General features: G+C 40.5%; 2 protein-coding genes and 1 long non-coding RNA gene across 4 annotated transcripts; 1 reads left to right on the top strand and 2 right to left on the bottom strand.

Moving 5' to 3' along the window:
• Nucleotides 1-421: 421 nt before the first annotated feature.
• LOC117772136 lies at nt 422-18199 on the bottom strand. The gene is made up of 3 exons (XR_004615717.1): nt 18188-18199; nt 13017-13021; nt 422-644 (listed from the first exon to the last, which is right to left on the bottom strand). It is a non-coding gene; the product is annotated as an uncharacterized LOC117772136 (long non-coding RNA).
• wbp1 (WW domain binding protein 1) lies at nt 2352-9710 on the bottom strand. 2 transcript variants are annotated; one of them, XR_004615716.1, is made up of 5 exons: nt 9452-9583; nt 8187-8289; nt 7389-7556; nt 5477-6273; nt 2352-5431 (listed from the first exon to the last, which is right to left on the bottom strand). XR_004615716.1 is itself a non-coding variant. In XM_034603077.1 (4 exons), the coding sequence occupies exons 1-4, from the start codon at nt 9512-9514 to the stop codon at nt 5741-5743; spliced, it is 867 nt and encodes a 288-aa protein (XP_034458968.1). In that variant the 5' UTR covers nt 9515-9710; the 3' UTR covers nt 2352-5740. The 2 variants fall into 2 exon arrangements, 1 of the variants encoding a protein (XP_034458968.1); XM_034603077.1 differs by having other exon boundaries at nt 2352-6273; nt 9452-9710.
• Nucleotides 9024-13866, top strand: LOC117772133 (ADP-ribosylation factor-like protein 3). The gene is made up of 6 exons (XM_034603078.1): nt 9024-10969; nt 11971-12114; nt 12259-12375; nt 12477-12527; nt 12708-12893; nt 13197-13866. The coding sequence occupies exons 1-6, from the start codon at nt 10967-10969 to the stop codon at nt 13242-13244; spliced, it is 549 nt and encodes a 182-aa protein (XP_034458969.1). The 5' UTR covers nt 9024-10966; the 3' UTR covers nt 13245-13866.
• Nucleotides 18200-22318: the final 4119 nt, after the last annotated feature.

Below are 22318 nucleotides of genomic sequence, written 5' to 3'. Positions count from 1 at the left end.
ATCCTCATTTAAATGCAGCTCAAAAAAAGAAGTTTAAGAGTTAATCACCCTTTTCATATCTGTTCTTGCAAAGTGAGACCTCATGATCAAAAATAACTTCCAGTGGGTTTGGGTTGTGTCATACTTTCCCAAATTACATAACAGTCATACAGTCAATATGATCGAGTGACCGCCTGAGGTGCCTCTCACTCAGCCATGTGACCGTCCTCTGGATCAATTTCCCAGCTTTGTCACATGGGTTGGTGGGGGAACCCTTTGCACTCTCACAGGCTGAAGATCCATTTCATTCTGGGCACATAAGTGAGATTCTTTATGTTAAAACGTAACAAATGTCTAAAATAAAATCCCTGGATCCTGTAAGAGGCTAATCGAGGTGAATGAAGAGGATTTGAAGTGAAGAAATGTCAACGAGTCAAGTCAGCTGAGTGCCAATGTTTGTTTTATTAAAAAAATAAAATACAAATGATGACCCAGAGAGTACACAGCAGACTTCTTTACTAAAACCAAAGCATTTTTTTTCATCTGTTATTCAGTGCTTTCATTTTTTTCTGTTTTTTTTTTCCACTTTACTCATTTTGGCTTGTTTAAAGTTATTAGGAAAACAATGTAGAAAGAGTCTGATGTGTGTTTGTAGATGCCTGTTTCTCATTTTGGTAAAAAAACAACAAAAAAAACAGAACCTGCATCTGTTTGGTATCATCTAGAAAAAAGTAAGTTTCCCTGTTGCATGACAGAAACATGAGGGTGTAATTTAATCTTTTATAAATTCAGAGTTAAGGGGTCCACAAGTCATTCCTGTATCAGTCTAATATGTGCTGGTCTAACGTGATCTGACTGTGGTTCATGTCGAGGTCTGTCATATGCATAATCTATAAAAATGTAGAAACTGATCAGTATCGTTATATCTGTGGATTAAAAGGCAACAGTTAAATATTCAATGACAATTCATGAAGATGAAAAAAAAAAAAAAAAAAGCAGGCTGTTGTTTAAACTGAGATGCACTGAATTAGTGCATCGAATGTGAGGGATGGGAAAGTTTCAAACAGACCAAAGATAACAAATAAGAATTTATCCAACAAAAAAAACAATATGTTCAACTTTTCTTTCACTTATACAACTTAATGTGGTTTATTCATGAGTCAGGAGAGAAATGTCCTAATGGATTGAGAAAGCAGGCAAGAAAAAGCCAAACAGAGGAGAAGAAATAAAATATTATGAAGAATGGATTTTAAACTCAAACTCCCTCAGCCGACACTGAAGCATACATACGCACCACATCATTGTAGTAGCATTACAAGTATATTATATTACATGTACACAGACCAACCAGAAGTAGATTACAGTACAGTGAAGGGACACAAGTACTGAGAGTTATATTGCTTGTACTAGTGCCCACAGATACACGACGGAGAAAGTGAGACAGAGGGCGCAGCATATAACAGTAGGTTTATGTTTTTGCATAGCCTAGTCGAGTAAAGTACGATACACTACAGAGATGCGTGACGCAGAAATAAAGACGGGCGACGACCAATGGAACAACCGCTTTGGCTTTATGACTGACAGGTAAAAAAGAAAAAAGGGTTAATTTCATACTCTAGCACTGCTCGGTTAAAGATGACCCTGAGAGAGAGGGAAACCAAACACATTGTCGTCATGCCAACACACACACACACACACACACACACACACACACACACACACACACACACACACACACACACACACACACACACACACACACACACACACACACACACACACAGAACGGGGAAAACAAGCGTGGAGATGGCAACGACTTTGGTAAATTATTCTGTCGACTGCTGGAGCGTCGGCTGTTTTTTCTGTTACCAAGATGGAGCCTGGTGGAGGGTGGAGTCACGGTCCACAGAGAGCCGCCGGAGCGAAGCAAAAACTCTCTGGCACAACCACACATGCTGTAATTACATTTGAAAGAATAGTTTTCACTGAGCGAGGGGGGGGGGGGGGGGGGGGTGTCGCATCACGCACCTCCGTTGAGGTCGACAAAAGCAAAAAAGGCAAAGTTAGAGCCTATAAAACAAACATATAGTCGTTTACAATCAGCTATTGTTAAATATGAGCTCTGCCATACATTTTACAGGACGTCCACATCCAAACACTGACCATGTTTAAATTGCAAATATCTGTTCAGACGCTGGAGCTCAGCAGCTGCGGCTTTAGATGAGCAGCTCAGTGACATGGATGCATGTGTGTATATAGCCCTTGTTCTCAGTAAACACGTGAAAAATCGTGGAGGCATAGTAGTTGTTTGGCAATGGGAAAACTATGGACCTCCAGTACACACGCAAGAAAGAACTATCACTCCCTCACTCCCCTCCGCTGTTATTATGTCTACAAAGCTTTACAAATAAGCAAAACTCAACCTTAGCATGAACTCTCTTGCTGGAGTTAATATCTGTTCTCAGAATGCAAAACACAGATAGGATGGATAACAAAGAGACCAGAGAAATACAAATATTTTTTTCTCATTTTCTTCATGCCTTAGATTCAGTTAATTTCACAAACTAATCACGACCAGATCCTTGGAACAAAAACAGAGCGAGCGCAAGCTCAACAATCTGGTGTTGACAAATTCCATCAGTGCCACAACGAACAAGACACAATATTGTAAATTCAACACAACCACCCCTCAGATTCAAAAATCAATGCAAGTCCAACTCTACTTGAGCATGTGACAGTTCTGGCTTTAAAATGTTCATAAACCACATCCTCTCCTAACAAAGCGAGCACACATTCTCAGAACAAGCTTTGATGTTATTCTCTGTTGTCACAGAGAAACTGCGCTGATCTAAAGCGATCATGCTCGGAAAAACAACAATTACTACCATCCAAAAGAAATCCAGAACAACCCCACTTAACTAGGTCTACTCTAATAAGGCTGTAGCACATCAGTACTGCATACAGAGGCTAGATTTTATTGTGTAGTTCTACGTATAATCAAGACATTTGCTCTCCAGAGATGCAGCAAGGCAGCTTGAGGTGTGTTGGTCAAAAAAAGGATTTAATGTTACTTCAGCTAATCTGTGTGCAAGAACGCTCACAGTGTAACAGCTCCTCTGAAAAGGTCATTGTCATGTTAGCATGGCTTCGTATTTATGCACCTGCTCAACTACGCAACACAAGGAGTGCAAACTTTAACCTAATGCAGCAAGAAACTAAATTATCTTTCATTCTAAGCTTTAGGCAGCTGTGCATTCATTTTGTTTCACTCTATATTCAGATATTTGGTGCACTGGCCCTTTTATATTGTTCTCCCACAACAGTAAGTTCTCCAGCTCGAATAGTGGAACACAGACACAAGCAGAACCAGGACAGAGCTGTGAGCTGCTGCTGGTTGGAGGAATGAGGAAACACTTTCTTAGGCCACTGAGCTGCATGTGTTTCGCAAACTTTACATACTTTAATGTGCAGAACCCAGACTCAAGTCTTGATAAGTGGCCAAGAATTTCCCTCACGTGTCCTTGAAATAGTACAATCAGCTATTTCTATGTTTGAATAAATATATTTTACAAGCATGAAATGTCCACACTCCGTCCACACGTCGTCAGCTACAGCATGTTTGAACTAAAACGCTACAGGACGTGTTTGGAGTCTGCTAAGTGACAAATTCAGTCATGTGAATGCTGGAGACTGTTCAGGGCATCTTTCACTTAATAAATGTAGATGATAAAGTACTGCACCATGGAGCAGTATTTAGTGAGCGTGCTGCGTGTGCTTGCGTGAAGCGGAATGACCGACCTGAGTCTTTACACTGTGCCCATTTTGTCACACAGTTTCAGAGCTGACAAACAAAAAGTTGTTCCAAATTCAATTTAACATTCTCTGACTTAGTTACTTTTTATTTTGCACAATGATTTTTCAGAAATCTTCTCACAAATAACGGTTTGTTTTCCTGTCCGACAACACCCAGTTCGACTGCTATGCTATGAATACATACAATGCACACAGCAAGGCCGAGCAGCGTGCAGTCGATCACAATAGATTCTGCAGCTGTGTCATCGCTGACCAAACCGCACATTGGAGCCTGCATCCGCCCTCTGCTGCCAGTGGAAAATACCACCGCAAATCCCTCGCACTGCCAAGAGCTGTAGGGGCCACAGAGCCCAAACAGCTCCAGCTAACTAGATAAATGCACAGCGTAGCACAACTCAGACGGCAGTAACAACACAATGAAACTAGATCTATGGGTCTAGGTCTATTTCTTTCCCCAACATCTAGGTGCGAGGTGATGTGGCCGCTGTAGCCCACAATCAATTTGACTTACAGATGAGCAAAGCAAGTAACATAGCGGCTAGAGAAACGCTGATGAACTCAAATATAAACATCGATATTCATGCCTCATGCAAAAAATAAAAAACAGTGCTTAAATTGTTAATCCACCTCAGTGCTGAGTAAATATTTCAACCAGGTGCTACAGCACTTTACAGACAAACACAAAAACCTTCCCTACTGCACTAAAACACCCATACGAGTACCCACTGTTGCGGCCCCCGTCGGGAGCATTGTTGCAATTAATAGCGACCCCTGTAGCATCTACTGAAGCACAGCCGGTTATGTATAAAAAGTACATCCTTCCTCCTTACATCCAAACAATATACTGAGAAATACACGTCTCTATCCTGGAGCCACCACAAGGCTTTTTATTTAGAAAATATTTGGTGACATAACCCTCTTGTCAATTACTATCACTCAAATGCAGTCAGATACCAAAGAGGGGAAATCCCATGCACACAATCAGTAAATCCCCAAAAAGCTGGTCGCACCTTACGTTAAGTCATGCTAACTGGTGGTGAACACAATATGGATATCAAAAAGAGAGAAAAAAATGTGCTGAAGGGAGGATGTATGACATTTAAAACGCAAAACGAAACCTCAGCTCTTTCCTGTCGCTGCCTCTGCTAATTGTTGCTGGTAAGTCCCCCCCCCCCCCACCCAATCTAGATGCAAAACCTCCCACAGACCAGAGGGCACCAGACGATGGTTGCTATGACCTCAGCGCTGACATCACCATGCAGCTGTATCCTAGATTCCACGGCGCACACACGTACACACACAAACTCTCACGCATCATACGCCTTAGGGGGAAAATGAAATGCGTGACGCTCGTCAATTAATCCAGCTTCATCTTGAGTTATCAAGAAGTTTATTTTTGACTCCTCTGCTTGGTCGTAGTGAGGACGTGGGTGGAAATGTTGACCGTGTTGGTATGCTCTAGGATGATCATAAGGTCAAATGTCAGATGGAAGGATGGCCGGAAAAGTTCTGACCGAGGAGTGACGACAAAGAAACGGAAACATGATGGCAGTGCTCAAGGATATTGAGGAGCAAGGGAAACAGTCAATTCTGATTTCAGTCACAATCAATTGCTGCCTTCTCACTGCCCAATGACAATCTCTTACTTAACACTAAGGAGAAAAAACCCAAATCGTGTATCAACAAGTGTTCGCTGGTTTACCCACTACGGAAAAGCAAAGCAAAAAATGAAGCCTAATCTTTGTCCACATAATGTGTTATTCATCTTTCGTTATCAGGCGCCAGTAAAGATTAGTTGTCATCATCATCTTAACGTCATGCCTGTGTGTTAGTTCAAAGAATTAAAACACAGACAGTGTTTATGGTGATGATGATGGCAACAGCTTTATCATTTCACCGTGTGTGAAGCAGAAAGCCGAATTGAATGGCTGGTTATTTAGGCCGCGGATCACACCATGTGGTCTCCAGTGCTGGTGCTGGCGGTCTGGCTGGGCAGCTCAGGGGTGTGCTCCTTCTGTCTGAAGGTTTGCTGATGACGCCCAGAGCAGCAGTCCCCACCGGTGACCTTGCACATCCGGTGCTCCTCGTCACTTTCCTCCTCAAGCCCTGAGCCCTCGTCTACGTCTAGCTGGCAAACGCACACCTCAATCCCTGAGTCGCCGGTCACATGCCGACGCCGAGTGATGAGCTCCTCATCCTCCTCTGCGGCCACCAGAGAAGCCTCCGCGTTCTCCTCCTCCTCCTGACACTGTGCCTGGATTGGCATCGACACAGCTTCCTGCTCCAACGACGAGCTCGCGGCCTCACAATTCGGTTCTGCATGGGTCAGGGGTTGTGGCACTGCGGCAGCGTCTGGCTGGCCTAGTTGTGGAGGGAGTGGTGGAACGGTCTCAGGAGGGTTTTCTGAGTAAGGGGGGGGCGGCGTTGGGGGATGGCCTACCACCTCCTCATAGTCCGGAAGTTTGCAGTCGTTCCAAAACCCTGTGGGAAAGCAAATAAACACACTTTAGCTTTCCAACCGCCATCCCTGAAAAGAGAAATGTGCCTTTGTCTAATTGATTAGTCAATCAGAAAAAAAATTACTATTCTGATTAGGGATTTCTTTTTTTTATTAAAAATTAAGTCAAAAACTGCAGTAGTGTCTTTGCTGTGTTTTTTCTATTAAACCAAATATAGGTAGGCATTGCGCAAAAGGCAAAATTAGAGGTCAAGAAAGATAAAATGAAAACATACCAGAAATACCTGAAAAATATTTGGAAATGTCCCTACGATAACCTGTCTGAACAGCGAGCACAGTACATGTTGCCAGGGTTTCTGTGAGTCGATGTCTGTGTGTGCTCTCGGTCAGATTCACATTTTTCACAGCAAGTCAAGCATGTTCACTGTGAGCCTGAGACTCCGACAAGTGTGCACCTTGTCCCACTCCTGTTTGTGATATTAGTGGACACGATATCACGTTTCAAAGAAGGTCTGGAGTGACCACTGACATTAGCGCGGCATCTCCGCTGTCTGCTGTCCCTCTAGTAACATTCGCACAACACTCTGATCAACACTGTGATCTCTAAAATAACGTACATGAAGGAAATGTGCAGCTGAGTATGATGGGGTTAGGGACAAGAGATCAGCGCCTCCAAATCTATTTTGAATAGCTCTTGTCTGTCAAAGTGATGTAATGCAGATGTTTTATAGGACATCGATGATTGGTGGAAACAGAGCAAAGTTCAAATATCTGACCCATACATGTCTGATACGTAGAGGAATAAAGTTATACACGATGACCTTGGTATTAAGCTGCAGCCCTGCTTTGAATCAAGGGAGAAACTCTCAGCAGCTCCAGCAGCACATGAGGGACCCAAAGGAAGCACTAGAGGAAGTCACTGTAGGAAATATTATCTGGGCTTCTATGTTCTTTCTTTATCAGAGTGCCCCCTCCCTCTGATTGCATGGGAACTTAACAACAAAAAACAAACTAACAGCCTATACATGAAACTGCAAGATCACAGAGAACATGAAATTGCAAATTTATAGAAAAGTGAAATCACTGTTGAATACTGGAGGGAATCTGTCACGGTACCATAGCAAAGAGGACAACTCACTTAGATTAAGTGGTGGAGGGGAGATGAATGAGCTGGAGGCTCCTTGGTAGGCCATGAGGCTGATCTCACGTTGACGTTGCTCCTGCTGCAGGCGCATCTTGACCCTCCGGTGTCGGTAGGCGCAGCAGCAACTCAGCATGATGATCAGGGTCCACACTAACCAGAACCCTAGAATGAGGGAAAGATTCAATGTAATCTTATCGTCATTTCATTATAATTGATCTGAATAACCAAGGAAAAGGTGGTAACTCAATGATGAGGCATTAGGTTTGCAGATAGGTCTTATTAGGCATCTTAAGATAAATATTATTTCAAGTATAATCATTATTAAACATGAGGGCTGGACAGTGTGGCCACAAATTATATAATTTCCTTTAAGTTCATAGACAGATTTTCCTCCTGAGTGAAGTTGTAGTTTTAAAATCTTCTTTAAGAGCAGAGAATGATTAACACTTAAAAATCGGAGGAGGATCAGTTATTTTTGTATGATTCCTCACCGTGCTAGCACAATGTATAAGCAACATATCTATGTATTTAAATACAAATATATATAGTATATATTTACATAGTTCAGTACATGTTGAGGCATTTTAAGTACACAGTGGCTAACACATAAAGTGAAACTAACTCGAAGGGGAAACAAAACACATCAAACAAAACCAATCTTGAGACTTAAATCTCCAAACTGAGCAATAAACGGACAACATGGAGGCGTGGAGGCGATGCAAAATACACACTATATGATTTATCCAGAATAAAGACTGGGTTAAAAAGAGAGAAACAATCATTTGTACTTACACCAGAGCTCATAGTAATAGGTGCAGCATTCAGTCTCTCCACAGCAGTACCCCATCTCGCAGCGATACTGTTCATTGTTGACCCCAAAACAGAACTCCTTTGCCTTAAACACACACAGGAGGTACACAAAGTCAGGGTCTGTGTCAATACTCAATCACACGAGCAAACGTGGAAAGGAATAGCAAGCTGCTGATAAACGGACCTATTTCTAGGATCTATTGTCACTCCAGTGGCATTTCAGTGTGCACTTGTATTTGCTAATTCAAGATAAGATAAGATAAGATGGAATTTATTTTCCCAATGGGATATTTGCCCTGTACATCTCAGTGTCTGCAGGATAAAATATAGGAATATGTTTATGTCAGTATCTTTATACACTAATGCACAAATACAGTTTAGATCCTTATATTTCCCCAGCGTGGGATCCGTTAAGTTTTATCTTATAAAAAAAACACAGTCAAAAGCATTCACCCATTACACATCCATCTACATAGATTAACTTTACATATAGATCCATATAAAACAGTGATCAATGACAATATACACATATTTCAGCCCGGGAAGTGTCAGGGCCCTTGGTTACTGTAGTGAAACCCTGTATTTACACAGGTTATTAGTAATAAAAACAGACTTTTACATGTGAATTTACTTTTTGCAAGGCTTCAACTGAGGTGACCGGAAAAGAACACAACAACATACACATCCAGCCAGTGAGCCAAACAAGTCCAACAGCATTTTATCATCATATATTTTAACAATAGATTTAGAAAGGAACTCGTATTAAAAGAACAACACTGTCAAACGATGGCAGTTCTAAACTGTTTTATATTATAGTTAATGTCGTTATTTGACTAAAGTTAAAGTAGTGATTCTATTTGAAAAGCCAAATGTACCGACTGGCTCTGGCTGCCCTGCCCGGTGACCCCCCTATCAACAACTGGGAATAAACACGTCAATTTGCCGGTTACCAGCTAGCCCCGGCTAATGTTAATCTCCACACGCTCGGCTCAAACTGTCGAATTGTGTCGATAAAACAAACCCGGGTTTTTCGACTCACAACGCGAATTTCCCATCAAGTCCAGTGTGGTAACATAGATGAAAACTTTAACCGACTGACGTCACCCTGGGTGCTACAGTAGCGAGCCGCGCAGCTTCCTTTGTGGGGGAGACAAAAGGGCTCGACACCGAGGCCTTCGCCCAGCCCGGGAGCCGCGGCCTCGCCTGCAACAGCCTCGCCGACCCCGGGAGCTCGAGCGCGGACTTACCTGCACCAGACAGGCCCCGGTACAAAGCAGAGCTACAAGGGATCCCAGTGCTTTCGGCGGCATCGTTCTGGGTTGTCGGCCCTGAACTCGACGGGAATCATATAGCAGTCGGTGGAATCGAAGCCGTGTCAGTGCAGGTGGCCGCTGCGGGTTTGAGGCGTCAGTCCGCCGCGCTCGAACATGTTTTTGTTGTTTCCTGGAATCAGAAATACCAACAGCCCCGGTAGTAACATGAACTGGAGGCGGATGCTGGCCTGTAGGGGGCGCTGTGCGAGCGTGCCACTGAGGCCGATCAAACCAACACAGGATTCCACTTTAGTTCCACGAGAGAAAATGTACTTCTTCAAAACCTAAATTATCTTTAAAATAAATAATTCCATTCATCTTTATTTAATTAATTCAAGATCATGGAGCAGCAGTTCTCACATTTATTACAACACTCAAAATGTAATGACCTCAATTAAATACTAAACAAACTAACACATAAAATATAGGCCAGTGTGGTTTTAATCAACAGATGTTAATGTCGAATGCATTTTAACAAGCATCTAATTATAATTGTTTAGTCATTTTTCCACTTCATCGACAACTTGTTGCTTTCGTCATACTGATTGTGGTAATATCAGATTTTATTTTAGAATATAGGACTAGATGGTGAATACCCCTTGTTGGTTAAAAGGTCTTGTGCACAAAACAAGTGACCAACTTCTGGTGGATTTCAGCAGGTGCCAGCATCGCTGACGTTGGTGACCACCAGCAGATGTAGGGACATATCTTCAGTTGTGTACCTTCATTTAATTAATAAAGTTGATTTAACAATGTTTAATACTTGACAGAATAAGCAGTGAAGTGTAAAAAAACAAAAACCTTAATCAAGACAAGAAACTAATTTAACTGTTAAGCCTTTAATTAGATTTGCCAAATCTAGTGAATCAATCAATTTAGATGATCAACAGAAAACAAATTGGCAAATATAAAAAAAATACAATAATTTTCAATAATAAAATAGAATTTATTTCAATCAAAAACTTCACATATAAGTGTTTGTAGCTGCTAAAATATTTGATGCTTTTCTTTATGTAAATTAAATATGTGACTGTTGGTCAGGTGAAAAAGGACATTTGCAAACAACAGCTTGGTCAGTGGTAAATTTCAACAATCATTTTTGCTATTTTTCTTCCCTTTTTCAGATATTAAGTCAAATAATTGAATTTAAAAAATCTGTATTATTCAATATTGCAACTTGCAGCTCTAAATTTAGATAACATAAACAGAACATAGCACTTATTTCTATATTTTAGTGAAAGTCATATAAATACAACTATAATACTATTATTCCTAGACCTGTTTTCTCCTGGTGTCAAGCCAGGAGGAAACAGGCTCACACGTTGTTTACGTTGACGTCACGGGTCTCCTTGGCAACTGAACTTGACAGCTGTTCGCCAAAGAAACATTGTCAGGGAAGATGTTAATCCACTCAGACTGATTGTGGACCTCAACAGCAACCAGGGAAACATGGTGAGTTATGATGATTCACATTACAATATGAAACACAGATAGCTGCTGTGATACTGGGAACTGTGAGGCAAGTCTGAATTACAGTGAATGGTCCCGTTAGGATGGATAACAAACTGATTTAGGCTTGATTTAGCTTTTTAAAGTGTCAGAAATGCAAACAATGGGTCATACTGAGGCGGATGATGATAATATGTGTTATTGCTAAAATATCTATATGTATTTTACGCTTTAATGTCATTTATTGTACAATTGCAACAGCTTTACTCATTTTAAGTGCCGGTGATCGATTTATTTAGGCCTATATAGCCATTTTTAAATTTATTGGAAAACAAGGCAAGGAAGAGGATGCATAAAACAAGAATACAAAATGTATAAACCACATATGATAATGTTATAAAATCAAGATAAATAGAACAAGTGAGTTATTTTTTTTCGAGGATGTGCACTGGAAGGAGCTGAAAACATTACTTTCATGCATGGATTTTTCTATTGACAGGGAGTCTATTGAAAATAATTTATCCTGATCATTAATCCCATTTGATTCCAGTTTGGACACAATAAATGTTGGAGGTGATAGGGTGCAGAGTTTTCATCTTAAAATAAATAGCTTGAGCCAAAGCCTTCCTGGCCACCTTCTGGACACGAGCCAATCAATGTGCTCGTGCCTAATCTTGGCCGACCAATGAGAGCCTTTGGCCTGCTGCATGTGTCGGTCACTGCAAGCGGCTAACAGCTAAATCCTCATGCTCAAGATGATTCTGGCGTAGAGTGGGTGTTAACCTCCTGCTGGGCACGCTCTCTTTTGTTCCTCTGCCAAAGACAGAGTCTGTCGTGATGGGTGCAGACTGAGCAGAGTGTCAGTCAGCTGCTTATTCAAACCTTTACCTGATATAGATGAGGCCAAAACTCTGTTGAAAATCAAATATGGTCACAATATAGTTATCTAGGAACCTGTTGTTGAAGTTCATCACCTCTCACTTTGTACTGGGATCCACCTGCAGGGCCTGTTGTCCATTCTACGGAGGCTGAAACAGTCCCCAGACCAGGAGGTGCGCTTACTCTTGTTAGGTCTTGACAATGCTGGGAAGACCACTCTGCTGAAACAGCTGGCAGCTGAAGATATCAGCCACATCACCCCAACACAAGTATGAAATCACACGCTCTGATGCCTCTTTGACAGACACCGTGAAGAACTTTAGCTTTTTAGATAAACACACGTCCAAATCATATCCTGCTTTGATTGACATGCTACAAGTACGAGATAAAGCATCCACATTCATTTTCAACAGGGCTTCAATATAAAGTGTGTTCAGTCCTCTGGCTTCAAGTTGAATGTTTGGGACATTGGAGGTCAGCGCAAGATCCGTCCTTACTGGAGGAACTACTTTGAGAACACAGATGTGCTGGTGGGTCCAGTTTGATTCATTTGATCTGCTCCTTACAATCTCCAGATTCAAAAGATATCTCTCCTTATAATGTTTCATATATGCTAATGTGTTTTCTGCAGATCTATGTGATTGACAGCTCGGACAAGAAAAGGCTTGAAGAGACAAGCCTGGTGAGATTTCATTTTCTGTAAAGAAGAGCATGTGATATTGAAATATTGTAATGTGATTACTTTTACATAATCAACTACAGTCTATTCTTAGAATATTTTCTGAGGATATCAGGTGCAATCCAAGTGTTAGACAGTTGATTATGTCACTGATTCCTCGTGTGTGTCTGCTCCTCCATGCAGGAGCTGGCTGAGCTGCTGGAGGAGGAGATGCTTGCTGCCGTGCCACTGCTAATCTTTGCTAACAAGCAGGACCTGATGACAGCCACCGCGGCCTCTGAGCTGGCAGAGAGTCTCAATCTGCACACGATCCGGGATCGCATGTGGCAGGTCCAGGCCTGCTCAGCAGTCACTGCTGAGGGAATTCAGGTGAGGACACTGCACCCCCTCGGCAAATACACAACATCCACTGACTTGTTAAGGTTTACGCAATCAGCTTGAGAAAACACAGCATAATTTAACGGACTACTTTATTCAGATTTGCATTGTGACACTTCCTCAAATTGACAAATGCCTTTTAGGACAGGCTAACCTATCAGTATTTCTGTTTATCTTAATTTGCATTAAAGTGCATGAAGTCATAAATAAAGTAGTTTGCTGTAGAAGAGGAAGTTCAAACAGCAACAACTTTTATAGACATATTTGTAATTCACATTAATTTCTTTCTTCCAGGATGGGATGACCTGGGTTTGCAGAAATATAAAGTTTCGGAAGAAATAATCGAAGAAGGAAAGGATCCACGAAAAATTGCAGCTGCACTTTACATATAATGCAGTTATAGGACGAGAAGCTGACAGATTGTGTTATTTTTTTAATGACCATCACTTAGCATTATGAAAAATATTATTAAGTCTTAACAGTGATTCAACACATTAGCTTCTAAGCCCTGTCAATGCACATCTTTCAAATGTAAATACTGTGTAAAGGATGTTTTGTTCAAACTGCTGACTCTGCATGCATTGTGTGTAATGTGGTGTTTTTTAATGTGTAGGTATGGAGACAGATGGGAGTTGCATGCCTGTGATTCTCATTAGTTGAAGCTAGAGGGCGGTCTTGTGCTGGCTTTGTCTCTCCCTGCCTGATGCTCAATTATTAACATTATCTGCTTCCCGTCAGTGATGTGGCTTCCTGTGCCATATTTGATATGTTCATTCACAATCCCCGAATATTTCTGAACTCAACACTGTATGTTCTTCTGCCAACAGAGATGTCAAATGGATTATAAACCATCTACAAAGACATTAATCAACAGTCATTTGTTTGCTCATAATTTGTTTTAAAGGTCTAACACTTTGTTGATTTTGACTTCTGCAATGAACAAGCAATGAAGGAATAAAACATTAAAAGAAACAAAAGAGAAAGAAAACCCACTGTGCCTCCATGGCCTCACTCTGTTCTGCTCAAAGAAAATCTGTATCCAAAGTGCACTTGCACATGCACGCAGAAAACACACCTCAACACATCTCGCTCAATACACGCAGCAAACAGTAAAGAAACACCTTGGCCATTCAATTACTCAACTTCTCACCTTGTTCACAACGCTTTACCACAAGCCAATTGCAGTTTCCGTCCATTTTTCTATTTTGTCTTTTGCAGCACATTTGCCACAAACCCCACTAATCTGCACTGGCCGAGTGATCCGCAGTGGTCCTATAGGGAATTTACATACAAACCTTTTCCAGGACTAATAGCTCTCCAATAGGATTTGCATTTATATAGCCCCCTTCATACTAACATGATTTGGAGCCTTTGCCCATGATAAAAATAAACCTTCTCCTTTGGCCTTGAGTTACTGCCCTGCTGCTGCTGCTGTGTGCACATGTGTGTCCCTCTCCGTGTGCAAGGTTGGCTGATTTTAATATGTCAGAGCTGCTTGATCCTCCGATAGAGGCTGAAACAAGTGCAGAAAGCCTCAGAGTGGACCTCATAATGGTTCAGCTGTCAGTGTGGGCTTTGGTCTCATGCAGGAGTGTGTTTTTATGCATACGGGACATTTGAATAATGTTGAAACAGCACTAAGGGACACTTGATCAGGGCAAAGAGGTAAACGATAAGCTCTAAACGGACGGGGGAAAAAGGGAGACCCACATTTTTCTGTTAAAGCCGCTTTCAATTTGCCTGTGCAAATGCATCCGATAGTTTTACAAGGCTCCATGGAGCTAAAGAGGAAAAATTAATGAATGAAGAAATGAAAGTCTGCCATGTGAGACAGACAATAAAAGGCCTCCCCTCTCCCCGTGGATTGTCTAATCATTAACATCTAATCCACGTGATAATCACCCAACCTGTGAAAAAAAATATCCCCAATTACACATCGAAGTAGCCTGATAAATCTTTACAATTGTGTCTCCCAGTAGCACGAGAATCAGATGGCGAAGGCTGCAGAGTGCGTTTAAATCCTAAATGATGGAAATTGGATTCGCCATCTATAGAGGAGTGGATTGGGGCGACCACTCCTCGTTACCTCTGGCTCTATCATCAGAGAGGTGAAAGGCAATCAGGCCTGCAAAAGGCCATAAATCATGGGACTTTCCCAGCTACTCAGGCCTGCACAGCGGCCTCCCACACAGGGGAAACGAAGGGCAGAGAGTCTGATTGACTCACAGGGGCAGAGAGAGGGCGCGAAAAAGGGTGGAGAGAGAGAGAGAGAGAGATCCTGTGACTTAATTAAAGTGTTGTGTATCTCACACACACTGTAACTACGGTTCAGTCGCTTCAGTGACAGAGCAGCGGTGTGGGATTCGTTATTGTTTTAACTGTATATGTCAAGAAAAATATTCTGGTCTCAACTATTTCCGAAAGAAAAATACATTTAAGGGACATGAAGTACATCTACAAACATTAACACTAGAATGGCACACAGTAGAACACATACCTCTCTCAACACACACACTCATATATATTATTTCCCTAAATATTAAATTTTTTCATCAAGATCCATGAATTAGTCACAGAGAAATTGGTGAAAATGCAAAAGAAAAATTTCCTATCTCGCATTGTTAAATAAAATGAAAAAAAAATTCCTGGATCCACGTCTTTGTACAGATCATTGACAAAATGTAATGGGTTCGTTCTTGGCCCATGTGCCGTCCCTCCACCAAGTTTAGTGGAAATCTGTCTACAAACAAGCAGATAAAAGAAACCAACACACACAGGGGCGAATACATAAACCTCCTTGGTGGAAGTAACATGTAACTGAGCCAGAAAAACAACAAAAACAATCAGTATCTTCACTTCACTCATAATGTTTTGAGTTGAGAATCAATTTTAACAAAGATCTAAGGTTTTCACACTATCTGACACATCACGACTCAAAACTGTTCAAAAAAGTGGCAAAATGTTGCAGAGACTGAAAATACAACAGTTCTAGAAATCATGCACCTGTAACACAGGGGGGATATTTAATTTCAGCTCCACTAATATGAGAATTTCATCACCTCACCTTTGTTTCATTGAAAATTAAATATCTTTTGTACAGAGAATAGAAATCTTTACTGTCCTCTTGTGCAGAAATTAGCCTTTGGCAGCAAAGCAGAGCACATGGTTTATTAAAAAAGGGAAAATAAATCACAATGCAAACATAAAAAGAGAAATTAAGATGTGTGCAATAAATACAATAAACTATCTTACATATAATATCTTTTCTCTGATCATGCAAGAAAGAAATCATAATTTTTGCAATTTTCTGACGATTTATAGACCACACATTTATTTGAATAATCATGAAAATAATTGGCAGATTAAACAAAAGTGGAAAAAGATCAGTAACTGCTTTAAATCTCAACCATGTGTTAAATGGAAACAATGATACTTAGTGAAGTATTAAAATATAGTTTATACCATTTATCCATATCTTCCTTGATACGTTAGATACCTACATGCAAACCAAAGTATAGTCTGAACAGTGATGCTACGAAACATATATAGAGTTCACTCAGATGCATCTTTACAGTCACATCCGACACATCAGACTCTTTCGGTTCTGTTCACCTACTCTCTCTTCACATAAAACTCCAATGTAGCTATTAAGCTGCTGTAACTGCACTGAATCTGGCTCGTCCCTCTATTACAGTGTTGGGGGGTCGTTTGTTTGGCCAGCACAGAGTCCCTCCTGCCTCGTTCCCAGGCCAATCCTTTATGATTAAGCAGATAAGTGCTGGTACTGGATGATAAAACAAACAACAAATGTCCACATTCCTCTCATAGCTGCTTTGATGCATGTGTGTGTTTGTGTGTGAGTCACTGTGAGTTTGTGTGTGTGTGCCTCTCTGAGTCTCTTACCTCTCCGAGCCCCCTTTGCTATAATCAAACTGCAGAGTCATAAACAGGAAGGGGACGGGGACTATAAAATTTATCGGGGGGCTCTATCAGCTGAGGGACAGGAGTTCACACCTCGGAGCGGGTGGGTCTCAAAGCGTGGAGGGGGTCAGCACGGGGGTCGGCCTGCTGAGGGGGTCCGAGGCTCCGTTTGATGTTCCTGAGACAGAAAGCAGAGAGGGAGAGACGGTGCTGTGCTGACACAGTGGGAAGCTAACAGAACATTTCACTGACTTTCCAGGAGTGGAATTAGTGTTTTCGCTTGTTATGAGCAAATTCCAACTATATAAGGATCCGGAATTTTGTTTATCATGTGTAAGACTATTAGATTTATTCAAAAAACTCTACTGGTTTATAATTATTTTATAATTTACATCATCTTTGGCCATTGTTGTGTGTAAGAATGTGATGGGAACTAGTGAACATTGCAAACTTGTGAATTAAATGAACAACAGCTCCCTGGAAAAACCTTTAACTGGGATATTTTGAATCGAAACTTTTATTTTGAAGAACTTATTATTTTTCATTTGTTAAAACAGGTCACAGATACAGTGTCTGTTGATATTCTTTTTTTACAGACCTGTGAAAAACACACGAAATTAAACATTTCACATGTTTCCACCTTTTTCATGTCTGAAGAACCAGAGAAAAATAAATATTTTGAAAATGCTATTAAGTGTGTGTGAGGTGTTTCAAGCATGTTTCTGTTACTCTCCACTCAAAGAAAAAATAATAAAGCTTTCCAGACCCTATTCACATTTGTTTGGGCAGTTCTCCACAAAGAAGAGAGGAATCTTGTCTTTCTATAAAATAGATGAAGAATTTAAAGTAGTATATTACATTAAGTATATTCTTTATGTATACTATTAGTGTAATTATAACTCAAAAGTAGTTTTTACAGTCTAATCAAGTCCTTGTCTTATCTCTGTGTACAGCCAATCACTACAATTGGAAACCAATCATGTCCAATAGATAATAACATGAGTAAACTGTGAAGACCATGAATCAATAACTGACCGAGTGTTGTCTCACTCTTCAGCAGCCGGAGGTCAGAGGTCATACTCTTGACCCCTCACCGACCCTTGACTCAGAACTGCACTGGGAGGAAATAGCACTTTCCACCGTGCAAAGCGTTTCCAGATTGACTGATAGCCCTTATCATTTGACGGATCTGGTCCAATTCTCTTTTCTCTGTCTCTGCTCCCCCCCCCCACACTCCCTTGTCCCTCCCCGGCACTCATAATTTGACTTTTTATCACCTCTCGCTGAAAGAGAGACCCAGCCCCATCTGTCATTACAGCACGCGCTGACAGCTCCTCACACATGCATGGATTTTTACATTTGACTCAATCCAGGGGCTTACTTTGCTGTAACCGATTCAATATTCCTCAAATGAGCCGACCGATCTATATACACGCCACAGTGGATGGGATGATCTATAGCATCACCTTAATAGATTTCCCACGCCTCAGAGCCTGGCTAGTTTAGGGGAAATGGCATAATTTGTGCAATAAAAACATAATTATTCATTTGACTTGCTTGATAATTTATGTTACTCACATTTTCCAGTGTGTGTATGTGTGTGTGTCGTAGCGTGGGTGTTTTAATAAACCTCTATCATCAATCTATTACTGTCACTGAGTTTAAGACTAGTAACCAACATTCAAACGTAAGGAGCTAGTTGAGCCTTTAGTAATGTGAAATTCATTTGCTAGTAAGCGTGTAACCAGGCAGTGTTAGTCTCATAAGTTATAACATAACTAAAAATAGTGTTGGCTCGCAAAGAGAACACAATCCTTTACCGATGTGGGTATGAAGGCTGTTTTGAACAGTGTTCATCTAATAAAGCTCACATCACATATGACGACCATTTTATCCATTTTACTCGTCAATAGTAACATAACTTGGTTGTGTTCATTACATCCGGCAGTTAGAGTATTAGTCCAAAACGAATCCGGTGTCATCGCCTAAAATTTCTTATAAATTAGCCAAAAATAGCTTTTTGTTATAGTTTAAGTTATTTTTTTGTAGCACATCATATATACTTTGTTGTTCCTTATGTCCATTTCTTTGTTTTCCTTGGTTTTGGTGCCATCAAACTGTTTTTTATGATAAGAGAAGTCGTAGCTGTAGACAATGGACTTCTCCTGTTTAGAAAGTATTATTAAATTGTGTAGAACAAATATAGTATACAATCTTAATGACAGTTTACGACCGGAGAGTAAAACCAATGAAAGTCCCCTCAACCACTAACTAGCACCTTCAAAATCTGGTTGCACCATTAAAACTGTGTAAATCAATGGTTAATGTAGCACCTTCCATCCAAAAGCTATGTATATCATATTTATAATATTTATCTATTTGTATTAGCCATGTCAGAACCATCTGTCATATAAACAACAGTTTTGGGGGCAAGATATTCAATTTACCAAGTATACTTTGGATTAATTGCTATTAATTTTGCCACATTCACTGTATGAAACTTAACACACAATCTTTTATAAATGTGGTATGATTGTATTTTGCTTTTATATTCATACATGAAGAAACGCTGTGAGGTCTCAGTATTTAAACAGCATAAGAGACATATTCAATGACGTCATTTATGCTTTTTGGAAAACATTTGATCATTTCTAATTTAATAACTCTGACTTTACATCTTTATTAAACAGTATGTTGTCAAGTGTCAGATCAGATGTGTCGACAATATCATTCATTTTATTTATTATTCTAAAAGGGGACATATATCACTAGCCAACATTAGCTTGTCAGTTGGATCCATATTCACTTCTCCATACACAAGAACTAGTTTGTGTGTTGAAACCGGTTTTAATTTAGTGATGTGTAGATATGCATCTGGAAAACAATAACACAACAATGCCAACGTATGAACAGCAGATGCAATTGGCTCGGATGGGATTTAAAAAGCTGAGAACAAATTCAGTAAATATCACAGCAAACAACACAGCCAGCTTTAATCTTTCCAAAGATACCTCATCTTTAAATAAAATCATGTACATTTCCTGCAGCAGGATAGATTAAATGTTTACGTTCACGATGTCGGCTTCATTTTATCCACATTAGGTGTATAATTTTGTGTATTTGCATGTTAATCTCTGCGGGGTTCAGTCGGAGGAAACTGTGGCAGAGAGGGAAAGGGAAATATTGTTTGTGTTTTTATTTTGTGTATATCTCCCCGCGTTTTATGGCCCCGCGCTCGGAGCTTTGTGGTGCCAGAGTGTAAAAGAGCGGGGAGAGAAAGAGAGTATTCTCAATTTCCTTCTAAAAAGAAAATTCATTTGCAGTTGCTAATGTAATGTCATCGTTGTGTTTACTGAGCGTGGATGATGTATAGGGGATGTTGCATTGAGTGAGACTGCTTAATGATGCATAGAATTAAGTCTGTGGCTTTCAGCTGAGCTCCCCTCTCACTCTCCTGCACTCCTCTCCCTCCCCTCCTGTCTTCCACACACACCCTCAAAGTCCAACTCCCTATTCCCTTCCTCTTTCCTTCCCTTCTTTTTTTTTTTTTTTTTTACCTCTCTCTCTCCATTTAATCCCCAGCCTCCTCCTCTTTCTCCTCCTCCTCCTCCTCCTCTCTTTTTTCCTCGATGCAGGGCTGTCTTGGACTGTTGGCCACACGTTGCTCTGTGCTCTGTTGCCTCCCTCCATCAATCACTGCGAAGGGAGAGAAGAGAGAAGAGAGAGAGAGAGAGTGAGAGAGAGAGTGTGTGTGGGGGGCATAAAAAGAATAAAAAATAAGATATGGTTGGGGGAAAAAAGAGAGGGATGAAAACACACATGTTGTGTACAGACGTCGTACGGGCTCTGTTTTAAAAAACCTGCAGGGAAGAGAACAAACGAGTGGGAAGAACACCTCTTACATTTAATGATCTGCTGTGCACGGTGCCAGGCCTGAATACTGGGAGAATATATGGATGCAGTTGTGTTATTTCTGGCTCTCGCTTTGATTGCAACTGTGCTTGAGCCAGGGACAATGACGATAATGATGATTGTTACTATGAGGGTGTGATTTTAGTGCTTATCTGAGCCATTATTTAGCTGCGTGAGATCACTACCAGGTGGAATAAGAGCTGAGTGGGAGGGTTGTAGTTGTGGATGATTTGCAAGAGGAATAAATAAAGACGTCTTTTTAGGTTACGAGTTAAAAACACCTCACTTGATTCATAGATTTTTAATTTCACCTGTTTGTTTTTCTTCCGTGGATTTCTGTGTCTGTTGATTGTTTAAAATCACTCATGCGTATATCCTGAAATATTAGCACGACCATGAAAATACTGTAGCTTGGCTTGATTAAGCATCAGCAGCATTGTTTAACAAGTAACTAAAACCAAATACCTGTGATTAATGTGGATATTAAAGCTTGTGTGAAGATCCTGCAGACATCTATGAAATGTAAGGATCTCACAACAACCACCCAAACAAGTATGAATAATAATTGTCTTTGCTGGTCATCTGTCTCAAATGTTATTGCCTGTGTTTACAACTTATTCTCTTTTCAGAGGTTGTGTTTGTTGTGAACCCTCATAGGGAATGAGCATATGTGAGGCAGTATTTCTTTATTGCATAAAGTATCTTCAACTCGAGGGACAGTTGCTGGACTAACTGCAGATTGTGTTTTCCCAAAGGTGAAAAATTAAATTCATAAAACTCTTAAGTAGCTATTTGAGAATTCAGGAGGGTCAGATGGAAATAAAAAACAAATTGCTTACATTACTATACATTGATCTGTATAGTGTGTTGTCACGTATGTAACAATGTCCAAAGACTCATTAAGGGCTCGGTGGGACAGATATTTGCTGTAGAACTCATGATGGAAAATCATACGAAAGTTCTCATCAAAGCTACAGCATCACAAAACTGATGAAAAGTTTTATTCGTAAAGAAATCTACCTTAAATGTGGTGGTTACATTTGATATTATCTTGTTTCAGAGAACAACAAAGAAGTGACTGGGTTTTGATTGTGCTGTCACTGGTTTGGTTCATAACAAACAGAAACTACTTTTGCATTGACTTCCAGTAATGAACTGGATGTCCACTGATAGGTATATATATTCTTAATAGATCATCTAAATTGAAATACAGCTGAAAACGTCAAATCTTCTGTTTCGCCAAAAAAATCTCTGACAAACTGCAAATTATATCTGTAGAATGCAAAAATGACAAAAAAAGAGATTCTGTGATATATATGTTAATTACTAATAGTACAACAATGTGCTTGATTTGTTCAAAGAATTTACACAAAAGGGGCAAAAGTTTGTGAATACAGATCTTTCCTTTCAGTGGACAGGAGTCTTAAAACAGGCACGACAGACATTGTTTGGTTAGGGAAGGTTTGTCTGTCTCTGAACATAACAGTGTGTCTCCATGCACAGAACCAGGTCCGTAAAGTAACAGTTACCTCAGTTTGTTGTGGAGGAACCAGACTGTCCTGCACAGAGCCAACACCTCTGGA

The sequence above is a fragment of the Hippoglossus hippoglossus genome, chromosome 12 (genome assembly GCF_009819705.1).
Source record: "Hippoglossus hippoglossus isolate fHipHip1 chromosome 12, fHipHip1.pri, whole genome shotgun sequence".
Lineage (NCBI taxonomy): Eukaryota > Metazoa > Chordata > Actinopteri > Pleuronectiformes > Pleuronectidae > Hippoglossus > Hippoglossus hippoglossus.
Note: the sequence above shows the minus strand (reverse complement) of the source record. Positions and strands in the feature narration are given on the sequence as shown.